This window comes from Ctenopharyngodon idella, chromosome 24 (assembly GCF_019924925.1).
Source record: "Ctenopharyngodon idella isolate HZGC_01 chromosome 24, HZGC01, whole genome shotgun sequence".
NCBI classification, from domain to species: domain Eukaryota; kingdom Metazoa; phylum Chordata; class Actinopteri; order Cypriniformes; family Xenocyprididae; genus Ctenopharyngodon; species Ctenopharyngodon idella.
The window spans coordinates 8243223-8263454 of NC_067243.1; the positions used below are offsets into that span (position 1 = coordinate 8243223).

The following is a 20232-nucleotide window of genomic DNA, read 5'->3' on the forward strand; positions in this document are numbered from 1 at the left end:
GTATTAAAAATTTTTATTACTTTGGGAGTGGTCTTGTGAGCGTGACGTAACAGAGTAAAGCCCGCCACTATTGGCCACCGGGCGTCGCTGTTTCTCACACACTCTCTCTCTCCGTATCAACTCAATGTCGCTCTCTCATTTTCACTCGCTCATTCTCCCTTGTAATAAAGTTTTTCCGTGTGTGTGACTCTGTGTGTGGAGCTGAAGATGGCGGCCAGCTCGGAGCGCAGTCCTCCTCCTTTCCCGGACTCAGAGGAGCCCGAGCTGCTGGAGGACAGTGACGAGGGCGCGGATGCGTTCACGGGCACGGTGAGTAACACAATTAAACGCATTTATGAAGCTAATTAGCTTCATACAGACAGACAGAAAGAGAAGAAGAGCGATCACTTTCACTTCTCTGACACCCTCACATCTGCCTGTTCTTCTTCTCTTCTTCAGCCGAAGATCTTAAGATCTGCTGGCTTATACGGCGTTTTATGTGATCCTATTTGCTTACTGATTTAATAAAGATATCATTGCCATCATTACCTCAGATTTGATCCTTCCGCGGGGTTAAATAGATTTAGGCCTGCATGTGACATACTGAAGTTTTTGGAAGACTCTTGTAGTTGAATAAATAATATCATAAGGAATGTGACCTAGTTTTCCAAACTGACTGAAGTCACACTGTTACAGAGTGTGTATGTGTGTAAAATAAATGTTATGTTGTGTCCAATAAAGGAAGTGCGAGAATAGATGAACTTCTTCATGCAGAACCACCCCAGCAGATCATAGTTTATGTATGTGTGTGTGTGTGTGTGTGTATGTGTGTGTATATATATATATATATATATATATAATATGCACAAACTATGGGTATTATAAAGGCAAATCTGTCTCCAATAAATGAGATGGTGTCCAGCAGTCAATATTTACTTAGTGTAATAACTTCAGTCTTCTGGTCAAAGTACTGAAGGTCTGCTGGTCATGTGAGTCTCAAATGTGAGTGAATGTCTAAATGCCTTTTTTTTCCTTAGCAAGCTTATATTTTGGGAAGATTTTACTTTGTGGGAGGGAACTTACAGTTGTTGTACCTGAGTCATGATGGGGTGGATTGGTGGTTAAAGGTCTGCGCTGAAACTGGAAGGTTGTAGGTTTGAACCCAGCATGGGTTGATTCATAAGCTGTAACCATTGTAACGTTAAGAAAGGCACTTAACCCAGGGTTAATACAGAAGGATTGTCCCTGTAAGGGTGCTAGAAGTTGCTTTATAATAAATATTTTACCCCAAAATCAAAAGATGAAAATATTAAATTTTATCTAACATAATTTTTTTTTAAAAGTAGGCAGTTTTAGGACTATCAAGGATATTTTTCTTTATGACGTTATGTAATGTTTATTCAGATCATCCTGTCTGGAATTAATGTTATGTATTTATTTATTTTAAACCACCAAATGTATAAACGCACAAATACATACGAAAAACAAATACTTGTAATGTAACATAATAAATATTTTACAATTTAAATATATAATTAAAGCCCCTATTATGGATTTTTGAAAATTACCTTTCATGTAGTGTGTAACATAGCTCTAAGTGAATGAAAACATCCTTCAAAGTTTTAAATCTGAAAGTGCAACGTATATAAAGTTATTGTCTCTCAAAAGTAAGAGTCGACTCTGTGTCAATTAAATGAGTCGTTTGTAAAACGAATCCCAAGCCGTTTTGTTGTGACGTCACAACGAAACATTAGCATATTGCCCGCCCACTTATCGTGCATACAGACATCAGGAAAAATTAATTTTTTCAACAATACAACAGCAGTACTATCTTTTGTTGTGTTCCCGTCATTTAACTGACGACTGCTTCTCAAACCTCGGCGAGTTTATTGCAGGATTCACAAAACGCTTGGTCTTAAAATATGGATCAATGCCCAGTTTATTTGGACCAGCTTACTCCTCTGAATCTCAACCTGTAAATATGATTAATAATTGATGTTTACATTTTCTAGCGATCGTTCAAAATTCATAGTTTTGTATGTTATGTTGTGTAACGTACACCCTAGTCTGTATGTATCCTGCTAACCGGCTAACTCACGTTTCTGTAGTTCTGCTATTCAGTCCAATATTGTTTAAAAATGTGTCGATTAATGCAGCTTGTCTGAATTATTACTTGGAGTAATGATCAACGACGGAGCACGACTTTTGTTTGCAGAGTGTAATGCATTATCAGCTATTCACGTTTGTGCTCGGCTAACGTGGGAGTTTACAACATACAAAACAAACTGTTTTTTTCCTCTGCGTTTTTATTATTACAGTAGAGTGGAGCTCTGTCTGTATTGTAATAGGATGTTAAGATGCTAGTCCGTGCTAACTAGTTGAAGTATTCTCTCTGTAAACAGTAAACACTCATTGTAATGTCAAACAATGATATAGCCATTTTTTATTTTGTTAATAGTTATGATGAAAAAGTCTTATAAATAATGCAAACTAAGGTGACACTTACCATATAGAAACGTCCTACTCCAGTCGTGATTGCGAATCAGTTTCTGGTTGATCGACTACTTCAGATGTCATGATTCATTGTCGGACTCGGGCTCGAATTGATACGGTAAAATCGATGCTATCTTTTCTGTCCATACAATGTCTTGTGAATTAATAGCTGTGATTCAGTTATGGCAATGGGCGCGCGGTGCGCGTAGTAGACCAATCACAAAGGATTGGGCCATCTGACCAATCAGCAGTGTAGGCTCACGGAAAGGAGGGGTTTAGAGAGACTGATTCTTTGAACTGCTTCTAACGAATCGTTTATGAACTGAGGTGCAATTAAATGTATATTATGAGAAAACAAAAGTGTTTTTTGACCTTGCATGCATGTAAACCTGTTGTAGGAGACTCCCAAACAATATTATGAACATTAAAAAAAGCATAATAAGGGCACTTTAAATTGTGCTAAGCCTAAAATAGGCTTGATTTATTTATTAATTGTAAAAAAGTGCAAATATATAAAATAACAAATATTAACATGACAAATATTATATAATTACTGTTACAACAATTTGGGTGGAAAATATACTTTATTTATAATGCAAAAAATAATACAAAAATAGATGTCTTTATTTAGTAGTTAACTTTAACCAGAGATATGACAATAAACAAGGAAACTCTTCCCTTTATTTGCGTTTCAGATTTGGGTCCGAAACATTGCTGTTATATTTTGCATTTAAAGGAAATAGTTAAACAACGTGCGGATTTTCCATGTTTATTTTCATAACTTTCGTTGAGATCCTGCTCCTGTTATAGATAATTCGGATGTGCATACTTTTTCTTTTGGTCTTTTTTTTTTTTTTACCAAATTTTGTGAGATTCAGCCTACAGTTTGTTTAATGTATTTGAAAAAAAGTCCATGACAGATAGAAAAGCATTTCACAGGCTGTTAAACACAACGTAGTAATCCTGTAATCAACTCACAATATTTATATTTATTGTAAACTTCCAACATTAGCTGTATAATCATTTCTGTGCTGTTCCTAGTCAATCTCTGAGATGGATTCTCTGTCGCCGGACACTACCGGACCTCCTAAAGACATCTTCAACGAGCCACCAGAAGATATCTTCAGCGATCCTCTTAGCGAAATTAACTCTGAACCCCAGAAGAACGTCAAGATACCTTCTCCTGGTAGCGATGAGGCCGTCGACCTGTTCAGCGACCCGCTGGACAATGAAGCCGATGTAATTAGTTCGCCTGAGGTCCAAAATCCCGTGCCAGATCTCTTGAACAAGCCTGTAGAAGCGCCAAAATCTGAAGTCATCATCGAACCGCCTAGTGACCTCAGCAGCAAGCCTGTGCACAAAAACGCCATCGACCCTCCGAAGGGCGCTAAGACAGCAGCGAGCGCGGAGCTGTTTGATGATGATGATGATGATGAGGAGGATCTGTTTAACGAGCCGTTAAAAGGCGTGACGAAGAAGCCTCAGCCCTCAGCGGTGAGTGGACCACCTGTCAATGTCTTCACAGAGGTGAAATCAGAAGTGAAGGTCAAGCCACAGGTTAAAGACGACCCCACGGATCTGTTCGCAGAGGAAGCCGTGACGGCACCTGCCACCAAACCTTCCGCAAGCAGCAGCTCCAGGACCAATGGGGTTCACTCTGAGGAGCAGGATATTTTCTCAGGTACGACACATTTCACCTGTAACACAAGATCATGACTCTGACACTTTTGACTGCCTACCTACCTAGACAATGTTTTTCGGGTATTGTGTAGGTATGTGGGCTGATTTGTGTTTAAAGTGCCCCAATAATGCTTTTTTGAATATTACCTTTAATGCAATGTGTAATGTACACATCCGTTTTTTGATGGACATATACTTGTTAGTGCTGATGGTGAGGAGTTACAGTTGCAACATCTCATGATAATCGTCCAACTGAGTAGCGTATAACTAAGAAATGTCCTGCTCAAGTCGTCCTTGCGATGGAGGTTCGGGTTGAATAACTAGTTCATCATTGGACTCGCTCTCGGATTGATATGGTAAAATCAACGCCATTGTTATTGTCTTTACATTACCCACTTAAACTTTATGAAGCCTCTGGAGCTGAAGCATTTCGTTTCCTCAATTTAAGCAGTAAACCAATCATAACAGACTGGGCCATCTGGCCAATCAGAGCAGTGCGTGCTCACGGAAAGGAGGGATTTAGAGAAAATCATTGAAAAATGTGGTGATGCTACAATGTATATTATGAGAAAATGAAAGTGTTTTTTGACCTTTGATGCATGTAAACCTGTTGTAGGTGACCTAAGAAAATTAGGAACCTTTAAAATAGCATAATAGGGGCGCTTTAAATATCCAGGCTATCATAGGCACATTTGAAAGTTTGTGAACTGCCTAAGCAAGCTACACACAGACTGCATTTTTGAGCATCATAACACAAATTGATTGTTCAAATTTTCAAACCCTAGTGAGCTACTTACCTAGACAGCATTTTTGAGCATCATACACTCTTAAAAATAAAGGTTCTTCATTGGCATCGATGGTTCCATGAAGAACCTTTAACATTCATAGAATCTTTCCATTCCACAAAAGGTTCTTTATAGTGAAAAAAGGTTCTTTTAGATTATTTAAATGTTCTTAACACTAAGAAAAGTGGCTCTTTTAAGAACTGTTCACTGAAAGGTTCTTTGGGGAACCCAAAATGGTTCTTCTGTGCCATCACTGTGGGGAAAAAACCTTTTGGAAATATGGAAAAAAATATGCTGGCATGGAGGAATGTTCAGTTTTGACAGTATCTTGTAAGTGGCCTAACTAGAGAGCATTTTTGGGCATCATAGATACATTTGGAAATATTTCATGTTTCAAAACTAAGTGAACTGACAAATTCACTCAAATTTACAGCATTTTTGGGTATCATTACACAAAAACTGATTGTTGCCTATGTAGACAGCATTTTTGAGTTTAGTTTGTTTCTCAAAACTTAGCTACCTTCCCAAGACAGCATTTTTGTGCATCGTATGTGCGCTTGAAGGTTTTCAGAATGTCCTGAGCAGTTTACCAAGTCATATTTTTTTGGTCATCAAAGGCACTTTTGAATGTTTGGTTCATGTTTCAAAATCTAGTGAGCGGCCTTCCTAGAAAGTATTTCTGGATGACATTGGTGCATTTAAAAGTTTGATTTGTGTTGACTTTGTTGCAAAATCCTGCCAATCTAGACAGCGTTTTTTTGTGTGTGGCATTTTTGGTATGGAAAAAATTTTTCATTATGTGGTAAGTGCCCTACCCAGAGAGCATTTTTGGGCATCATAGGCAAATTTAAAAGTTAGGTTCATCTTTCAAAACTAAGTGTACTGCATAAGCAATGTAGAAACAGACAGCATTTTTGGCATCATAAGACAAATTTATTTCTCTAATCTTCAAATCTTAGTGAGCTGCCTTTCTAGACAACATTTTTTAGCACCATAGGCATGTTCAAATGTTTCATTTGAGTCTCAAAACCTTGAGAGCATTTTGGGGCATGTTTAAGCAAGTTTGATTTGTGTTTCAAAATGGCATTTTTGGACATCATATGTATGCTTGAACAAAAGCATGTTTAAATGTTTAGGTCATTTTTTCTAAACCTTGTACCTAGACAATGTTTTGGTGTCATTGGTGCATTTAAAAGTTCGACTTGTGTTTCGAAGCCTTACGAGTCGCCCACTTTGACAGCATTTTTGGCTATAAAACTCACCTAAAGTGCTATAGGGTTTTCAGACTTAGTGTTTTTTGCGCAATGAAACATTTTCCTGCTTTTGACTCACATATGTTGTACAAGCAGGAATGCATGCACATCACTTCTTTGAGCGATGGATGATGAATTCGCTTTCTCAGCATTGACTCAGGAAGGGGAAAAGGAATTCCTCAGTGACCTTTGACCTATCCCCCTGCTTTATGTTGCTGATGGAATGTGTTTTGCTTGTGTGTGTGTGTATTTGTTCTCTAGGTTTCTGTGTGTTGAACCATCTTTTTAGTTTTATTTAATCCATTAAATACACTTAATCTCACTGTTTTTCCCAGAGGCTACAGTGGAGTTGTCTCTGGACAGTCCCCGTAATGACCGCAAGAAGAAAGATGCCTTGAAGCCGTCAGTATCGGCTCCTGCCGCCTCTGTAGCCAGCAGCTCCAGCAAACCTCCGTCCAAAACCCTGGAAGAGGTAAAACACTTATAAAGAGGGTTGGAAATTGAACATTTTTTAAATAAATAACACTGAGACCGAATGTTTTTCATGATGTTTGGCTCCTTTAGTGCCAGATTCACAAGCAAATGACTCTTATGAACTGATTCTTTTTGATGAATCAGTCAAAAAGACTCAAGAATCAGTCTGAAACTTATTTATTTGAATTGATCTATACACCAAATTACTTAAAGGTACTAAAAGAATCGTTAAGTTGAATCAGAATCAAAACTGGATTTGTGATTCCCATCCCCAGAGATCAGATCAAACCTTTAATTTCTCACTCTGTTTCCTTCTTCCTTTCTCTTTCTTCTGTTTCCTTCTCATAAAGCTGGAAGAAGAGGAAAGTGAGGACAAGTTTGATCTAAACATTTCCGTGACAAATCCAGAGAAAGTTGGTAAGACCTTCATCCTCCACTATGTCTGCTGGGTTTTGCTTTCTGATGTCTCGTTTTAATCTTTTTAGGATTAACGCAGCTCTCATAAAACGCTAGTTTGAAAAAGCGTTTGAACCCAGTAGTAGGCTGAGTTTGCTGAAAAATGGGAAACCGTGATTCTCTGATGAGGTAAAATTGTCCTAATTAAGGAACTGAGACACTGATACGTCCGTCTGGAGCACTGCCATATCATCACAACTTCCTCTTTTTGCCCTGTACCAGCTATTTTTTATTTCCTGTTCTTCTTCTTTTTAAAAGGTGTGGTGTTACTGAAATGTCTAAAATCAGCTCTGAATGTTTTAGGGAAGATAATATTTGATATAATTATTTTTGTTTGCTCACACTTACTGACTCTGTTTGGTTATATACTGTGTGTGTGTGATGTGTGATGGGATTTCTCGTTGAGGTGAAAAGCTCTCGTGATATTGCCATGATGGAGTGTGAGGGTGACATTAGGATGGAATATGCCACCGCTACGTTTACATTACGGCTCCACTGTCGTTTTGCTTTTTATAGAAATAAAAACCATTTAATTCAGTTGGATAACGGTCATCCAATGTGAGCTGCAGCACTGTACGTAGTGCAGCAGAAATCAGAGTTCACTGATCACGTGACAAGATGACTGACAAGACCATGGCAGAGGATTCGTTGCACAACAGAGCCTACAAATGTCTTGTATTGTACAATGCACACTCAGCACCACCGCTCCCTATTCATAGAGTACTCGCGATCACGAAAGCGAAAGTAAAACGCGAGCGCGCATTAAAAAAACGCGATTTCAATACCCCGCATTTTGAAAGCGGCTCCCTGATGCATGCAAATATCTCCCAATATGAAAGCTGTCTTAGGCTAGGCTGTGTAGTTTTCAACATCTCTCAGCTCTGTATCATGCTTGAAGAATAATCATTTGGTCTCACTAAACCTGTGACCTTGTGTCTTGATTATTTAGCATATATATGTTATGTTAGGGTTTTATTTTGGGCATGTGAGGTGATTCTCTCTCTGCTTCTTACAGGTGATGGAATGAATGCTTATATGGCCTACAAAGTTTCAACACAGGTGATTTTTCAGTCTCTGTACTTGTGCGGTTTCCACTAGCACACAATACGACACGCAGTCTGAATCTCGCTCTTTTCTCATTGTCTCTCAGACGTCGTTAACCATGTTCCGTAGCAAGACGTTTACTGTACGCAGACGTTTCAGTGATTTCCTGGGATTGTACGAAAAGCTCTCGGAGAAACACTCACAGAATGGATACATCATTCCTCCACCACCGGAGAAGAGCATTCTGGGTAGAAACTTCCTTCTGCTAATGCATCAGATCTGATCTGATTATGAATAAGTGTCTGATTATGAATAAATGTGTGTGGATTTTCCAGGTATGACAAAAGTCAAAGTGGGGAAGGAGGATCCATCGTCAGCAGAGTTTGTGGAGCGGAGGAGAGCTGCTCTAGAGAGGTTCGTTAATGATGGTGACATTTGATGAATCATGTTTCTTCTCCTAGTTTTTGTCCTGATCAGCTGCATTTGTCAATAGTGTGTCATGTCAGAACTTTGTCACTCACTCGGGTTCTCTTTTCATTACATTGTACAAGTAGCCCCGCCCCCAGTGAAATCTCATTGGTTGAAAATCCCTCTCCATATATCTGTATATAAAACATCAAACTATGATTGGCTGTGATGTTGCTGCCATACAGTCTTTTAATTTTAATGAGGACAGAAAAATTACTTAGCTATATGTAATATATAATAATGTTAGTAGTAATATATATATATATATATATATATATATATATATATATATAAAAATATATATATATATATATATATAAAAAAATATATATATATATATATATATATATATATATATATGTATATATATATATATAAATGAGGAAAGAAACTGGATAATATTAATATTAATTACTACTAACATTACATGTATTTTCATTTTAATGAGAACATAAAAATGATTAAAGTGGATAATATAATAATGTTAGTAGTAATAAATAAATAAATAAATAATATAAATATAAATGTATACAGAACAATTACTTAAACTGGATAATATTATTAATTACTACTAACATTATATGTATTTTCATTTTAATGAGGACAGAAAAAATATTAAATTGGATAATATAATGATAGTAGTAATTAATATTAATATTATATGTATTTTCATTTTAATGAGGACAAAAAAAATAATAAATTGGATAATATAATATTAATTACTACTATCATTATATGTATTTTTATTTTAATGAGGACAGAAAAAATATTAAATTGGATAATATAATATTAATTACTATTAATATTACTATTTAATTACTACTAACATGTATTCTCATTTTAATTATTCACAAATTATTATATTGGATAATATAATATTAATATGAATTACTGCTAACATTATATGTATTTTCATTTTAATGAGGACAGAAAAGTTACTTAAACTGGATAATGTAGTAATGTTAGTAATAATATATATTTTAAATAATGAGAACAGAAAAGTTGCTTAAACTGAATAATTTAATATAATAATGTTAGTAATAATTAATATTAATGTATATATTAAATAATGAGGACAGAACATTTTCTTAGATTGGATAATATAATATTAATTACTACTATCATGATCTATATTTTCATTTTAATGAGGACAGAAATATTACTTTGGATAAAATTGTCATATAATATAATGTTAGTAATAATTAATATTAATAAATAATACATTATTCAATTTGATAATGCAACGTAATATAATGTTAGTAGTAAATACTTTTAATAAATATAAAATAACTTAGATTGGATTATAAAGTATAATGTAATATATATTATCTAATCCAAGTAATATAAGTATTATATATTAATATTAATTACAACTAACATTATATTATATTATCCAATCTAAGTCATTTTTCTATCCTCATTAAAATTAAAATATATATTAATTACAACTAACATTGTATTACATTTTATTATATCCCATTATATTATATTACCAGTCTAATGTTATTGATTATTATTTACATCAGATAATATATTGTAATATAATGTTGGTAGTAATTAATATTAATAAATAGTTTATTTTATTTAGGTATCTTCAGAGGGTTGTGAGTCACCCGTCTCTCCTGCAGGACCCTGATGTCAGAGAGTTTTTAGAGAAAGAAGAGGTGAGATGGATATTTTTAATTATTCAGCATTAACATAAACCTCGTCACATGCAGATGTTTATCTCTCCATTCCTCACATCTGTTGTTTGTGATGATAACTCAATGCTCTGTGTGTGTTAGTTACCCAGAGCAGTCGGCACACAGGCTCTGAGTGGAGCCGGCTTCCTCAAAATGCTCAACAAAGCCACAGATGCTGTGAGCAAGATGACCATAAAGATGAACGAACAGGACGTGGTGAGTGGAAAACCCATGCTGAGCTCCTCCTATAAAGAGGACTAGGCTTAAAACCAACCTAGGAAGGAGGGTAAATATAAAACTGTGTGTGTGCTTGTTGGTTTCAGTGGTTTGACGAGAAGATCCAGGATGTAGAAAATGAAGAACAGCAGTTGCGGAAACTTCACGTCATGGTGGAATCGCTTGTCAATCACAGGAAAGGTCAGAAGTGCAAACAATCAGTCTCATATTTTAAATGTGGAGATTTTTTCTTTTTAAATGCAGTGCATTCAGATTTGGGTATTGCAACCCATTCCTGTAACGTGACACATATTGTTAGACGGTGGAATGTGTGTTTCAGAGTTGTCTGGGAACACAGCTGTGTTTGCGAAGAGCGTGGCGATGTTGGGCAGCTCGGAGGATAACACGGCTCTGTCGCGAGCTCTGTCTCAGCTGGCCGAGGTGGAAGATCGAATCGAGCAGCTTCATCAGGACCAGGCTGCCAACGACTTCTTCACCTTCTCAGAGCTGCTGGCAGATTATATACGACTGCTGGGAGCCGTCAGGGTACGGAGACACACACACACACACACACACACACACACACACACACACACACACACACACAGAAGACAAATCTGACTCATCCGGTTGTAATACTTAAAGGATTAGTTCACTTCAGAATTAAAATTTCCTGATAATTTCCTCATGTCATCCAAGATGTGTATGTCTTTCTTTCTTCAGTCGAAAGATACTAAGGTTTTTGAGGAAAATATTCCAGGATTTTTCTCCATATAGTGGACTTCAATGGGGACCAACGGGTTGAAGGTCCAAATGTCAGTTTCAGTGCAGCTTCAAAGAACTCTACACGATCCCAGACGAGGAATAAGGGTCTTATTCCTAGGGCGACACGCCCTTTACAAAAAAAAAGGTAAAATGATGTTGAACGATTTTGAAGTTGGAGGAGAAAATGAGATGGAGTTTTTGCGGCCTACCGTGGTACGTCACATGTGACCTTTCCAGCGTGATTACGTAATACGTGGCACATTACAGAGCTAGAAAATTACTTTTAGAAAATGACCTGATCGTTTCGCTAGATAAGACCCTTATTCCTCATCTGGGATCGTGTAGAGCCCTCTGAAGCTGCACTGAAACTGACATTTGGACCTTCAACCCGTTTGTCCCCATTGAAGTCCACTATATGGAGAAAAATTCTAGAATGTTTTCCTCAAAAAGCTTAATTTCTTTTCGACTGAAGAAAGAAAGACATGAACATCTTGGATGACATGGGGGTGAGTAAATTATCAGGAAATTTCAATTCGGAAGTGAACTAATCCTTTAAGTCTTTCATTTTTAACATTTAAGGTGTTATATAATGTAAAACTGTTTCGGCACGAGTTGATTTGCTATAAGTAATTATATATTTTAGTTGATGGCTATCAAATTCTATATGCGAAGGGAAAATTTTTCATTTTAAACTATTTAATTCACTGGATTGTCCTAAAATAAGCATTACTACATAGTTGTATGTACTATATAAAATATTTTTTAATTACAATTTGTTTTTACCATATTATCCAATATATTATTGTTGTTGTCAATAATAATAAATATTTTTTGAATTTGTTTTATTATTATTATTATTATTATTATTATTATTATTATTATTATTATTATAGATCTATTTGAAAATAAAAAGAAATAGTTTTTCAAACATTTTTAGCATTGTGATATAAATCTGTATATATCTTATTATTATTACTAAAGAATAATAATTAAATGTTAATGTTATTTTAATAATTTATTATTATTATTATTTAAAAATAATAACAATAATAATAATAATAAAGTAACAATTATGTAAATGCATACAGGTGTGTATCAGGATAATTACTGTATCAGAATTCATTAATATTATTATTGTTATTGATTATATTTTTTTTTTAGCATCTTGACATATCTGGATGTATCTACATTATTATTTTAATGCTTATTATTTAAAAAAAAAAAATAGTAATAACAATTTAAAAAAAATAATGTAGATACATTACCAAAAGTTTGGAATAATTAAGATTTTTCTTATTTTTAAAAGTCTCTTCTGCTCACCACGGCTTCATTTATTTGATCAAAAATACAGTAAAAACAGTAAAATTGTGAAATATTATTACAATTTAAAATAGCTGTTTTCTACTTTAATATATTTTGAAATGTAATTTATTCCAGTGATCAAAGCTGAATTTTCAGCATCATTACCCCAGTCTTCAGTGTCACATGATCCTTCAGAAATTATTCTAATATGATGATTTGATGCTCAAGAAACATTATTATTATTATTATTATTATTAATCAAACAAATGCAGCCTTGGTGAGCAGAGACTTGTGCAAATAGAGTATGTATATATGTATATATAATTATGCTAAAAATGTAATAAAAAATAATTTTATATATATATATATATTAGTATAAAAAAATTAGTATAAAAAAAACACTAAAATCTATAATTGTAATTAATTATTAGAAGTAATAATAATAATTTATTTGTATTCTACATTGTCAGGGGTGTTTTGATCAGAGAATGAAAGCGTGGCAGCGCTGGCAGGACGCTGAGAACATGCTGCAGAAAAAAAGAGAGGCCGAGGCCAAACTCCTGTGGGCCAACAAACCCGACAAACTGCAGCAGGCCAAGGATGAGATCACTGAGGTGACTGTTTTATAGTCTCACTGCTGTTATACAGATGAACATTTACTACATCTGTAACCTTCTAAGCCAACTTTATAATGACTTATGTCTTACTCTACTGTCTCGTCCTGCAGTGGGAGGCAAAGGTCACGCAGTTCGAGAGAGACTTCGAGAGAATCTCAGCCACCGTACAGAAAGACGTCATCCGTTTCGATGTAAGACGTGATTTCCATTTTGGTTTCGGATATCTTGCATTAAAGTGCCCCTTTTATGCTTTTTTTGGATATTAGCTTTAATGCTGTGTGTAATATAGCTGTTTGAGAATGTAAAAGCTCTGCAACGTTTCAAAGATCAAAGTGCAGATAAATGGAGTTATTGTCTCCCAAAAGAAAGAATCGATTCTGAACTACCTGAAATGAGTCATGAGTAATTCCAGTCTCACTTCCTGATCGAACCTATGTAGGTTTGTAACAAATTTGCATAATGCCGGTCTACGGTCTTCATTGGCTGCCCGCGAACAACGTCTACTTTAACCCTCAAACACTGTAGTTGTAGCTGAGATGGCATAAAAAATAAATAAAGAAAGGCGTACCTCATTGTTCCTCCTCAGCTAAATTCAACTCGACCATCAGTTTTCACACTTATGTGGAAAAAAAAGCTTCAAAAATTAAATATTTATTGTGCACTTTAGTTGGATTAATTGAATAAAATGCGTGTTTTTACAAGTGTGCTGAAATCATTGATCTTGCGCTGCAATGACTGACAGCTGCTGTAATTACAAAGTGAAAGCGCTGTGCTTGCTTTCTGTGTCATTCATTCACAAGAAAAGTTATTGTTTTAGATTTGATTTGAGTATTTCATACTTCACATTGACAAAATGTATTTTTAAACCTAGTTATTTTATAGTGTTTAATATTTAGTCAAAAACAAAGTGAAAAACTATTAGAGGAAATGGCTGATATATGCACAAATAAATGCTACTTTGCCGCCACCTGCTGGTTATAGTGGTAACTGTCTTTTTTATTTTTAAATAAGTGTTTTCTATCAAATGTTGAATTTCCTACATTTTAAAACATTCGGTTTTACAATGGGAACAATCTCAGATGATGAACAAATAATGTTTGTAGTCATCACATTAAAAATAACATTTGAAGTGCTGGGGAGGAAAAATGCGTGTACATGTCTAATTACAGACATGGCGTTTTTAAACAGTCCCAGTAGCTTCGTCTTTATTGCAATCAATAAAACTGGTTTATTGGCTAATTAGGTAAATGTGATAACTGCATTAAAATATGAATACAACATTAAAAAGTCAATCATTGATAGTTTTATGTCGATGGACAGCGACTACAGAATGAACAGCTAACAGTTCACCATAAATGGCCGAGCTGGCTTAACGACAACCAGGAAGTAACCGTGCATATAACCTATAGACCAATCACAACAGACTGGGCCATCTGACCAATCAGAGCAGAGTAGTGCTCAGAAAGGAGGGGTTTAGAGAGACCGAATCATTGATCGAACCATTTCAGACACTGTGAGAAGTGAGGTGATGCTGCAATGTTGTATATTATGAGAAACTTAAAGTGGTTTTTGACCTTGGATGCATTTAAACCTGTTGTAGATTCCAAAACAACATTTAGGAACCTTTAAATTAGCATAATATGGGCACTTTAAGGGCTCCTAATAAACATTTTATTTGCAGTTGTTCTGGCTTCAATTAATTATGTTCATATTTATTTATTTAATAAATATGATTAATTATATCATGTGTATATATAAATATTATGTATAATGTATATATAAATGATTAATAACATAATTTTCTGACTGAATATTCATTTAAAGGGATAGTTCACCCAAAAATGAAAATTATCCCATGATTTACTCACCCTCAAGCCATCCTAGGTGTATATGACTATCTTCTTTCAGATGAACACAATCAGAGATATATTTAAAAATATCCTGGCTCTTCCAAGCTTTATAATGGTAGTGAAGAGGGGGCAGATTTTGAAGCCCAAAAAAATTCATCCATCCATCATAAAAGTAATATGGCTCCAGGGGGTTAATAAAGGCCTTCTGAAGCGAAATGATGCATTTTTGTAAGAAAAATATCCATATTTAAAACATTACGAACTAAAACTTGACTTGCGCCACAAGAGTAACCCCCCAACGCGATATATGACGCAGGATGTACAGGTATCGTAAGTTTAGACGCCTCTCGCGGTTCAACTCAAGCTCCTCTTCTCTTATATCGAAATCCTCTGACATTTCTCTTTAAAAATGATCGTTTTAGACTTCTAATTCGTGACCGGTGTTTTGTTTTGCTCTCTCCTCTGAGCTTCCGCGTTCGTCAATACATCATGAGTCGGGTCAGAGGTCACTCTTCCACCGCAAATCGATGTGTATGGCCGTCTGCCAGAAGCTAGTTATTATAGTTAATAAATATGGATATTTCTTACAAAAAACCATCGCTTCGCTTCAGAAGGCCTTTATTAAGCCCCCAGAGCCGTATGGATTATATTTATGATGAATGAATTCACTTTTTTTTGGATTCAAAATCTGGTCCCCCCTTCAATACCATTGTAAAGCTTGGAAGAACAAGGATATTATTAAATATATCTCCGATTGTTCGTCTGAAGAAGATAGACATTTACACCTCGGATGGCTTGATGGTGAGTAAATCATGGGATAATTTTCATTTTTGGGTGATCTAACCCTTTAAATTTCTTTGCTAACAGAAAGAGAAAGCTCGAGATTTTAAGAGACAAATCATCAAATATCTGGAGTCACTTCTGCACTCACAACAACAGGTACAAGAAAGACTTTTTTCAGTTAGAAAAAGTTGACTGAATACTTGTAATTCATTATTTCGCTCTCTTTCTCTCCTCTAGCTGATAAAATACTGGGAGGCGTTTTTGCCGGAGGCGAAAGCGATCGCATGAGGTGCACAAACACACACTCACCCGTGACCGAGGCCTTTCTACACTCTTTACCTCTCGCCTATAAACCAAGAGAATCGCGCTGCAAAGGGAAATCATCTATCTGGCCGCCCGTTACTCCGATTGAATTAGTAACTTGTATATTGTCTGTGTAATCTTCACTTTTATTTTCTTATTGTTTGGGGGATGTGAACGCATGTGGTGGTGGCTGGGTGTCTTCCTCGTCTGTATGCAACCAAACCTCCTCTTTATCCACTCAGTTTTGCGTCAGCAGCAGTGATGTCAATGGTTTACACTAGAGGGCGCTCTCCGCTCATTCATAGACACTTGTGACCGGTCAAAAAGAAGTTTGTACTTATTAAAGAGTGATTTCAGAGACAAATTGTGACCTAGTTTATTTTAGAAGTCCAGAATATTGGTATATACACTTTAAAACAGCATAATGACATTGTATTTTGCAAGTAAAAGAGATTGTGATGCAGTTTATTGAGGACTATTGAAATCAAATAGGCCGGATATTGTATTGTGGCAGGAACTGTACATGTCAACACTTACACTCTTGATTTTTCTTTTGCTGGCTCTTTGTTTTCACTCAAAGGTTCATTTTAAGTCTTCAATAGATTTAGGATCTTGTTTCTATTTGTTCAAATGACGTAAAGCATTTAAAAAGGCGCTCCTAAAGCGTTTTATATCAGTACCGGAGCTCTTTCATCTGCCCAAAGCACTTCAGTCTTAACTGGTTTTCTTCTTCATTTAGGGCTCATTCATACTTTCATTCTTTTTCTCTTTATTTACTTCATTTTATATTTTCATTTGTAGACATTTATGCCAACATGTTATCATTTCGTGTCAAACCATATTTGTGTTACCCACTCGACTCTGGCATGTTATAATAATTAATAGACTTTTGCTACGCTACTAATGATTAAATTGTTTCTACATGAGATTGTTTTTTTTTTTAGTTTGTTTTTTATACAGATTTGCTGCTGTCAGAGTTTGTAAGGCTGTTAGATTCATCGTCATTTATAACATTAGACGTTTTCGTTGTTTGCTTCATGAATGATATTTTGGGCCCTGCTGTAATGACACTTTGAAAAGACGTGAACAGGTTTGACCACCATTAGGTGCCATAAAAATCAAATGTTTGTTTATAAGAAAAAAAGGGGCAGGTATTTTTTTTCACTATGGACACTTCTATTGAGGAAAACAATAAAGATTTAATTACAAATATAAAGTTTTTGATTTAGTAGTCATTTGTTTTGAGTGCGTGTGTGTGTGCGTATATATGTATATATAAATGATTAACAATTATTTAGTACTAAAATGATTTTAATGCTAATTTTCTTTCATTTTAATTTTATCTTTAATCATTTTAGAAGAAATATTTCATATATATATATATATATATATATATATATTATATATTAGTATACTATTTATTAATATTTTAATTAGTTATTTTATCTTTAGTAATTTTAGTACTAAATAATTTTTAATCATTTTAGAAAAAATATATATATAAATAAAAAAAAATATATATATTCTGTTAGTTAATATTAAAAAGTTTTTTAATTTGTTTTATTAATTTTTTTTTAATTTTACATTTTTAAATTTTGCTTAATTTTTGTATTTCTGTTTTAAATAAATATAAATATTTTGAATAAGTAAAACATTTAATTTTCATTTTAGTTTGTTTTTTATCCAATATTTATATTTTATTTCAGCTTTATTTAATGAGAACTAGTTTTATTTAACAATATCAACACCGATCATAATCATAATTGTTATGCATATATTATTTTTTATTCATATTTAAATTCATTTTTTCATTTTAGTATAAAATTTAGTCATTTTGTTGTGCTTGTTTTTTTTCATTTTTCATTTTTGTTTTTTAAATTTAGCTTAATTTGTCTGTTTCAGTAATTTTAGTAGTTTTAGCTTTCTTTTATTTCAGTTTTAATTGAATGAAAACCATTTTTAATACTGTAAAAAATTATTTTCATGATTTGTTATCAACATTTTTTCTTTTGTCAAATTTTGACATCAGATTATTAATGTGGTTCAGATAACATAATGTTTCGAATTTCTGTTGATTAAATTGTATTAACTCAAATTTTTAATTTCAATGAACTCAAAAGGCAACCAGGTAACTTACTCTTTTTAAGCTTTTTTTTTTTTTAGTGTAGTTTTATTTAATTAACAATATCAACACTAATCATAACTGGGTTGTTAGCTTAGTTAATATTTAAATTAGTTTTATTTTCAGTTTTCATTTTAATTTTAGCATAAAGTCCTATTTTCTCTTTGCCTGAAACCGTGATCCACATCCACACATGGGAGAAAATGAAGGAAGTGATCCTCGCAGGCCTTCCGTCTTTCAGTATTTGTTCTGTGTTGAGCAGCAGCTCTCATTCAATACTCTTATCGTAAATGCTTGTTGCTCTTGATGAGGCATTTTCATGTGACCTCACTGAAGGTTTACTGCGGTAAAATTATTGCAGCTGCAGCGGAATTAATCTTTCACTAAAACCCTTTAAAGTATAAATTCATTAATCATTAAACTTTTCAACCTGTTTATTTTCCAGCAATGTGTAGGTCAAAAATTGTCCAAGGTTCATGAACAGTTGCTCTGTTTGGAGTTAAACTGAACATGAGTTATAACCTCCTGTTGGGATGTAGTGGGAACGCAGGGATAATAACTCTTGAGCATCAGGAATGTGTGTTATCTTCAGACTGGAGTGTGTTTGGTCAGCAGTAAATGCATGAATGGTTGTGTGTCACGGGAAATCATGTGATTCTCCATTCAGACAGAAGAAATGAGGACATCAGGATTGGTGCTGATGCACCACTGACCATTTGACCTTACAAAAATAAAGACATTCTTATTATTGAAATGAAGTTTGCTCGATATCATTCGTAGACATAATTTAGACACATTTGAACTCTGCAACTGTCCTTTTACCTAACTTCTCCGAAGTCTATTACAGAGTTTATTAAGAATGGTCAGTGTTTATAAAGGAGAAATCGCATGACAGACTCGTGATTCGAGGACACAAACAGTAGGTTAAATGAGAGACACTGGGCTCTTTATATTTAACCCTCAAAAAAAGTTCCCCTTTTTTTTTCCCTCTGGATCTTCAGTAAACACAGGTCTGAAGAATTTAAGATAGTATAATCTCCAAAGAAACAGTTTAACTCCAAACCCAACGAGAAAAATTAGACACATTGAATTTGTTAATAATAGCGAATGGCTATTAGCCTTTTTCACAGACTGTGTTGACGCGTTTCAACGGTCATCAGCATCGTAAATCCTGCAACGTTTTTTATATTTTCATTTTTACATTTTTTTTAATGTATATTTATAACATTATACTTTGTATTATATTAGCTTTACATCAAATTACAAAAAAAAAAAAAAAAAAAGTTAACGCTGATGTGAGGGTGTTTCTAATACAGCGGCTGTGGGAGTAACCATAGACATAATGTATTTATTATGTCTATGGGAGTAACGGTCAAATTTACATATTTTTCTCTTCTGACTGCCGTTATCCTCTTTTGAAAGTTGTGAAAACACTATTGTGGAGTTTTTCCTTTTGCTATTTGAACAAATGGGAACGCAAAAAATATATATTTAATGTAGTCTCTTACAACAACACAACATTTACGATTAGACGTCGCTGGAAGTAAATTTAACCTGCGATGCCGAGGTGTAACACGAAACACGGAAGTGTGAAAAAGGCTAATTAGTTCGCATCACAGCGATGACTCGTGTTTCGCTGGCAATATTAGAGGGCGGGACATTCTCATTCTAGAGAGAATTTGATTGGACAAAAAATCGGACACGACAGTGATGACAATAATATTGATATTTTTTAATCCCTCAGTTTTTTTTTTTTAAACCATCTGGCATTTGTTTAGGCTACTTGTAGGCCTATTGGTAATTTTTTGAATACGAATTAATTAGTTAATTAATTTGTGCAGTGTTCCAGCTCTTAACCATCAAATGTATGTCATTCTGTATGAATGGCTTTATTTTTCTCAGCTCTGTGTGTGTGTGTGTGTGTGTGTGTGTGTGTGTGTGTGTGTGTGTGTCTGGGAGG

General features: G+C 34.5%; 1 protein-coding gene across 2 annotated transcripts; it reads left to right on the plus strand.

The window, feature by feature from the left end:
- The first annotated feature begins 50 nt into the window (after positions 1-50).
- On the plus strand, positions 51-17366 carry snx1a (sorting nexin 1a). Of its 2 annotated transcripts, none has more exons than XM_051883905.1 (15): positions 51-309; positions 3514-4153; positions 6526-6662; positions 7015-7081; positions 8136-8179; positions 8271-8412; positions 8500-8578; positions 10221-10296; positions 10417-10530; positions 10638-10731; positions 10850-11076; positions 13068-13211; positions 13325-13405; positions 15932-16003; positions 16085-17366. In XM_051883905.1, exons 1-15 carry the CDS (start codon positions 208-210, stop codon positions 16133-16135), a joined length of 2070 nt encoding a protein of 689 aa, XP_051739865.1. In that variant the 5' UTR covers positions 51-207; the 3' UTR covers positions 16136-17366. The 2 variants fall into 2 exon arrangements, with proteins under 2 accessions (XP_051739865.1, XP_051739866.1); XM_051883906.1 differs by having other exon boundaries at positions 10871-11076.
- The last annotated feature ends 2866 nt before the right edge of the window (positions 17367-20232 follow it).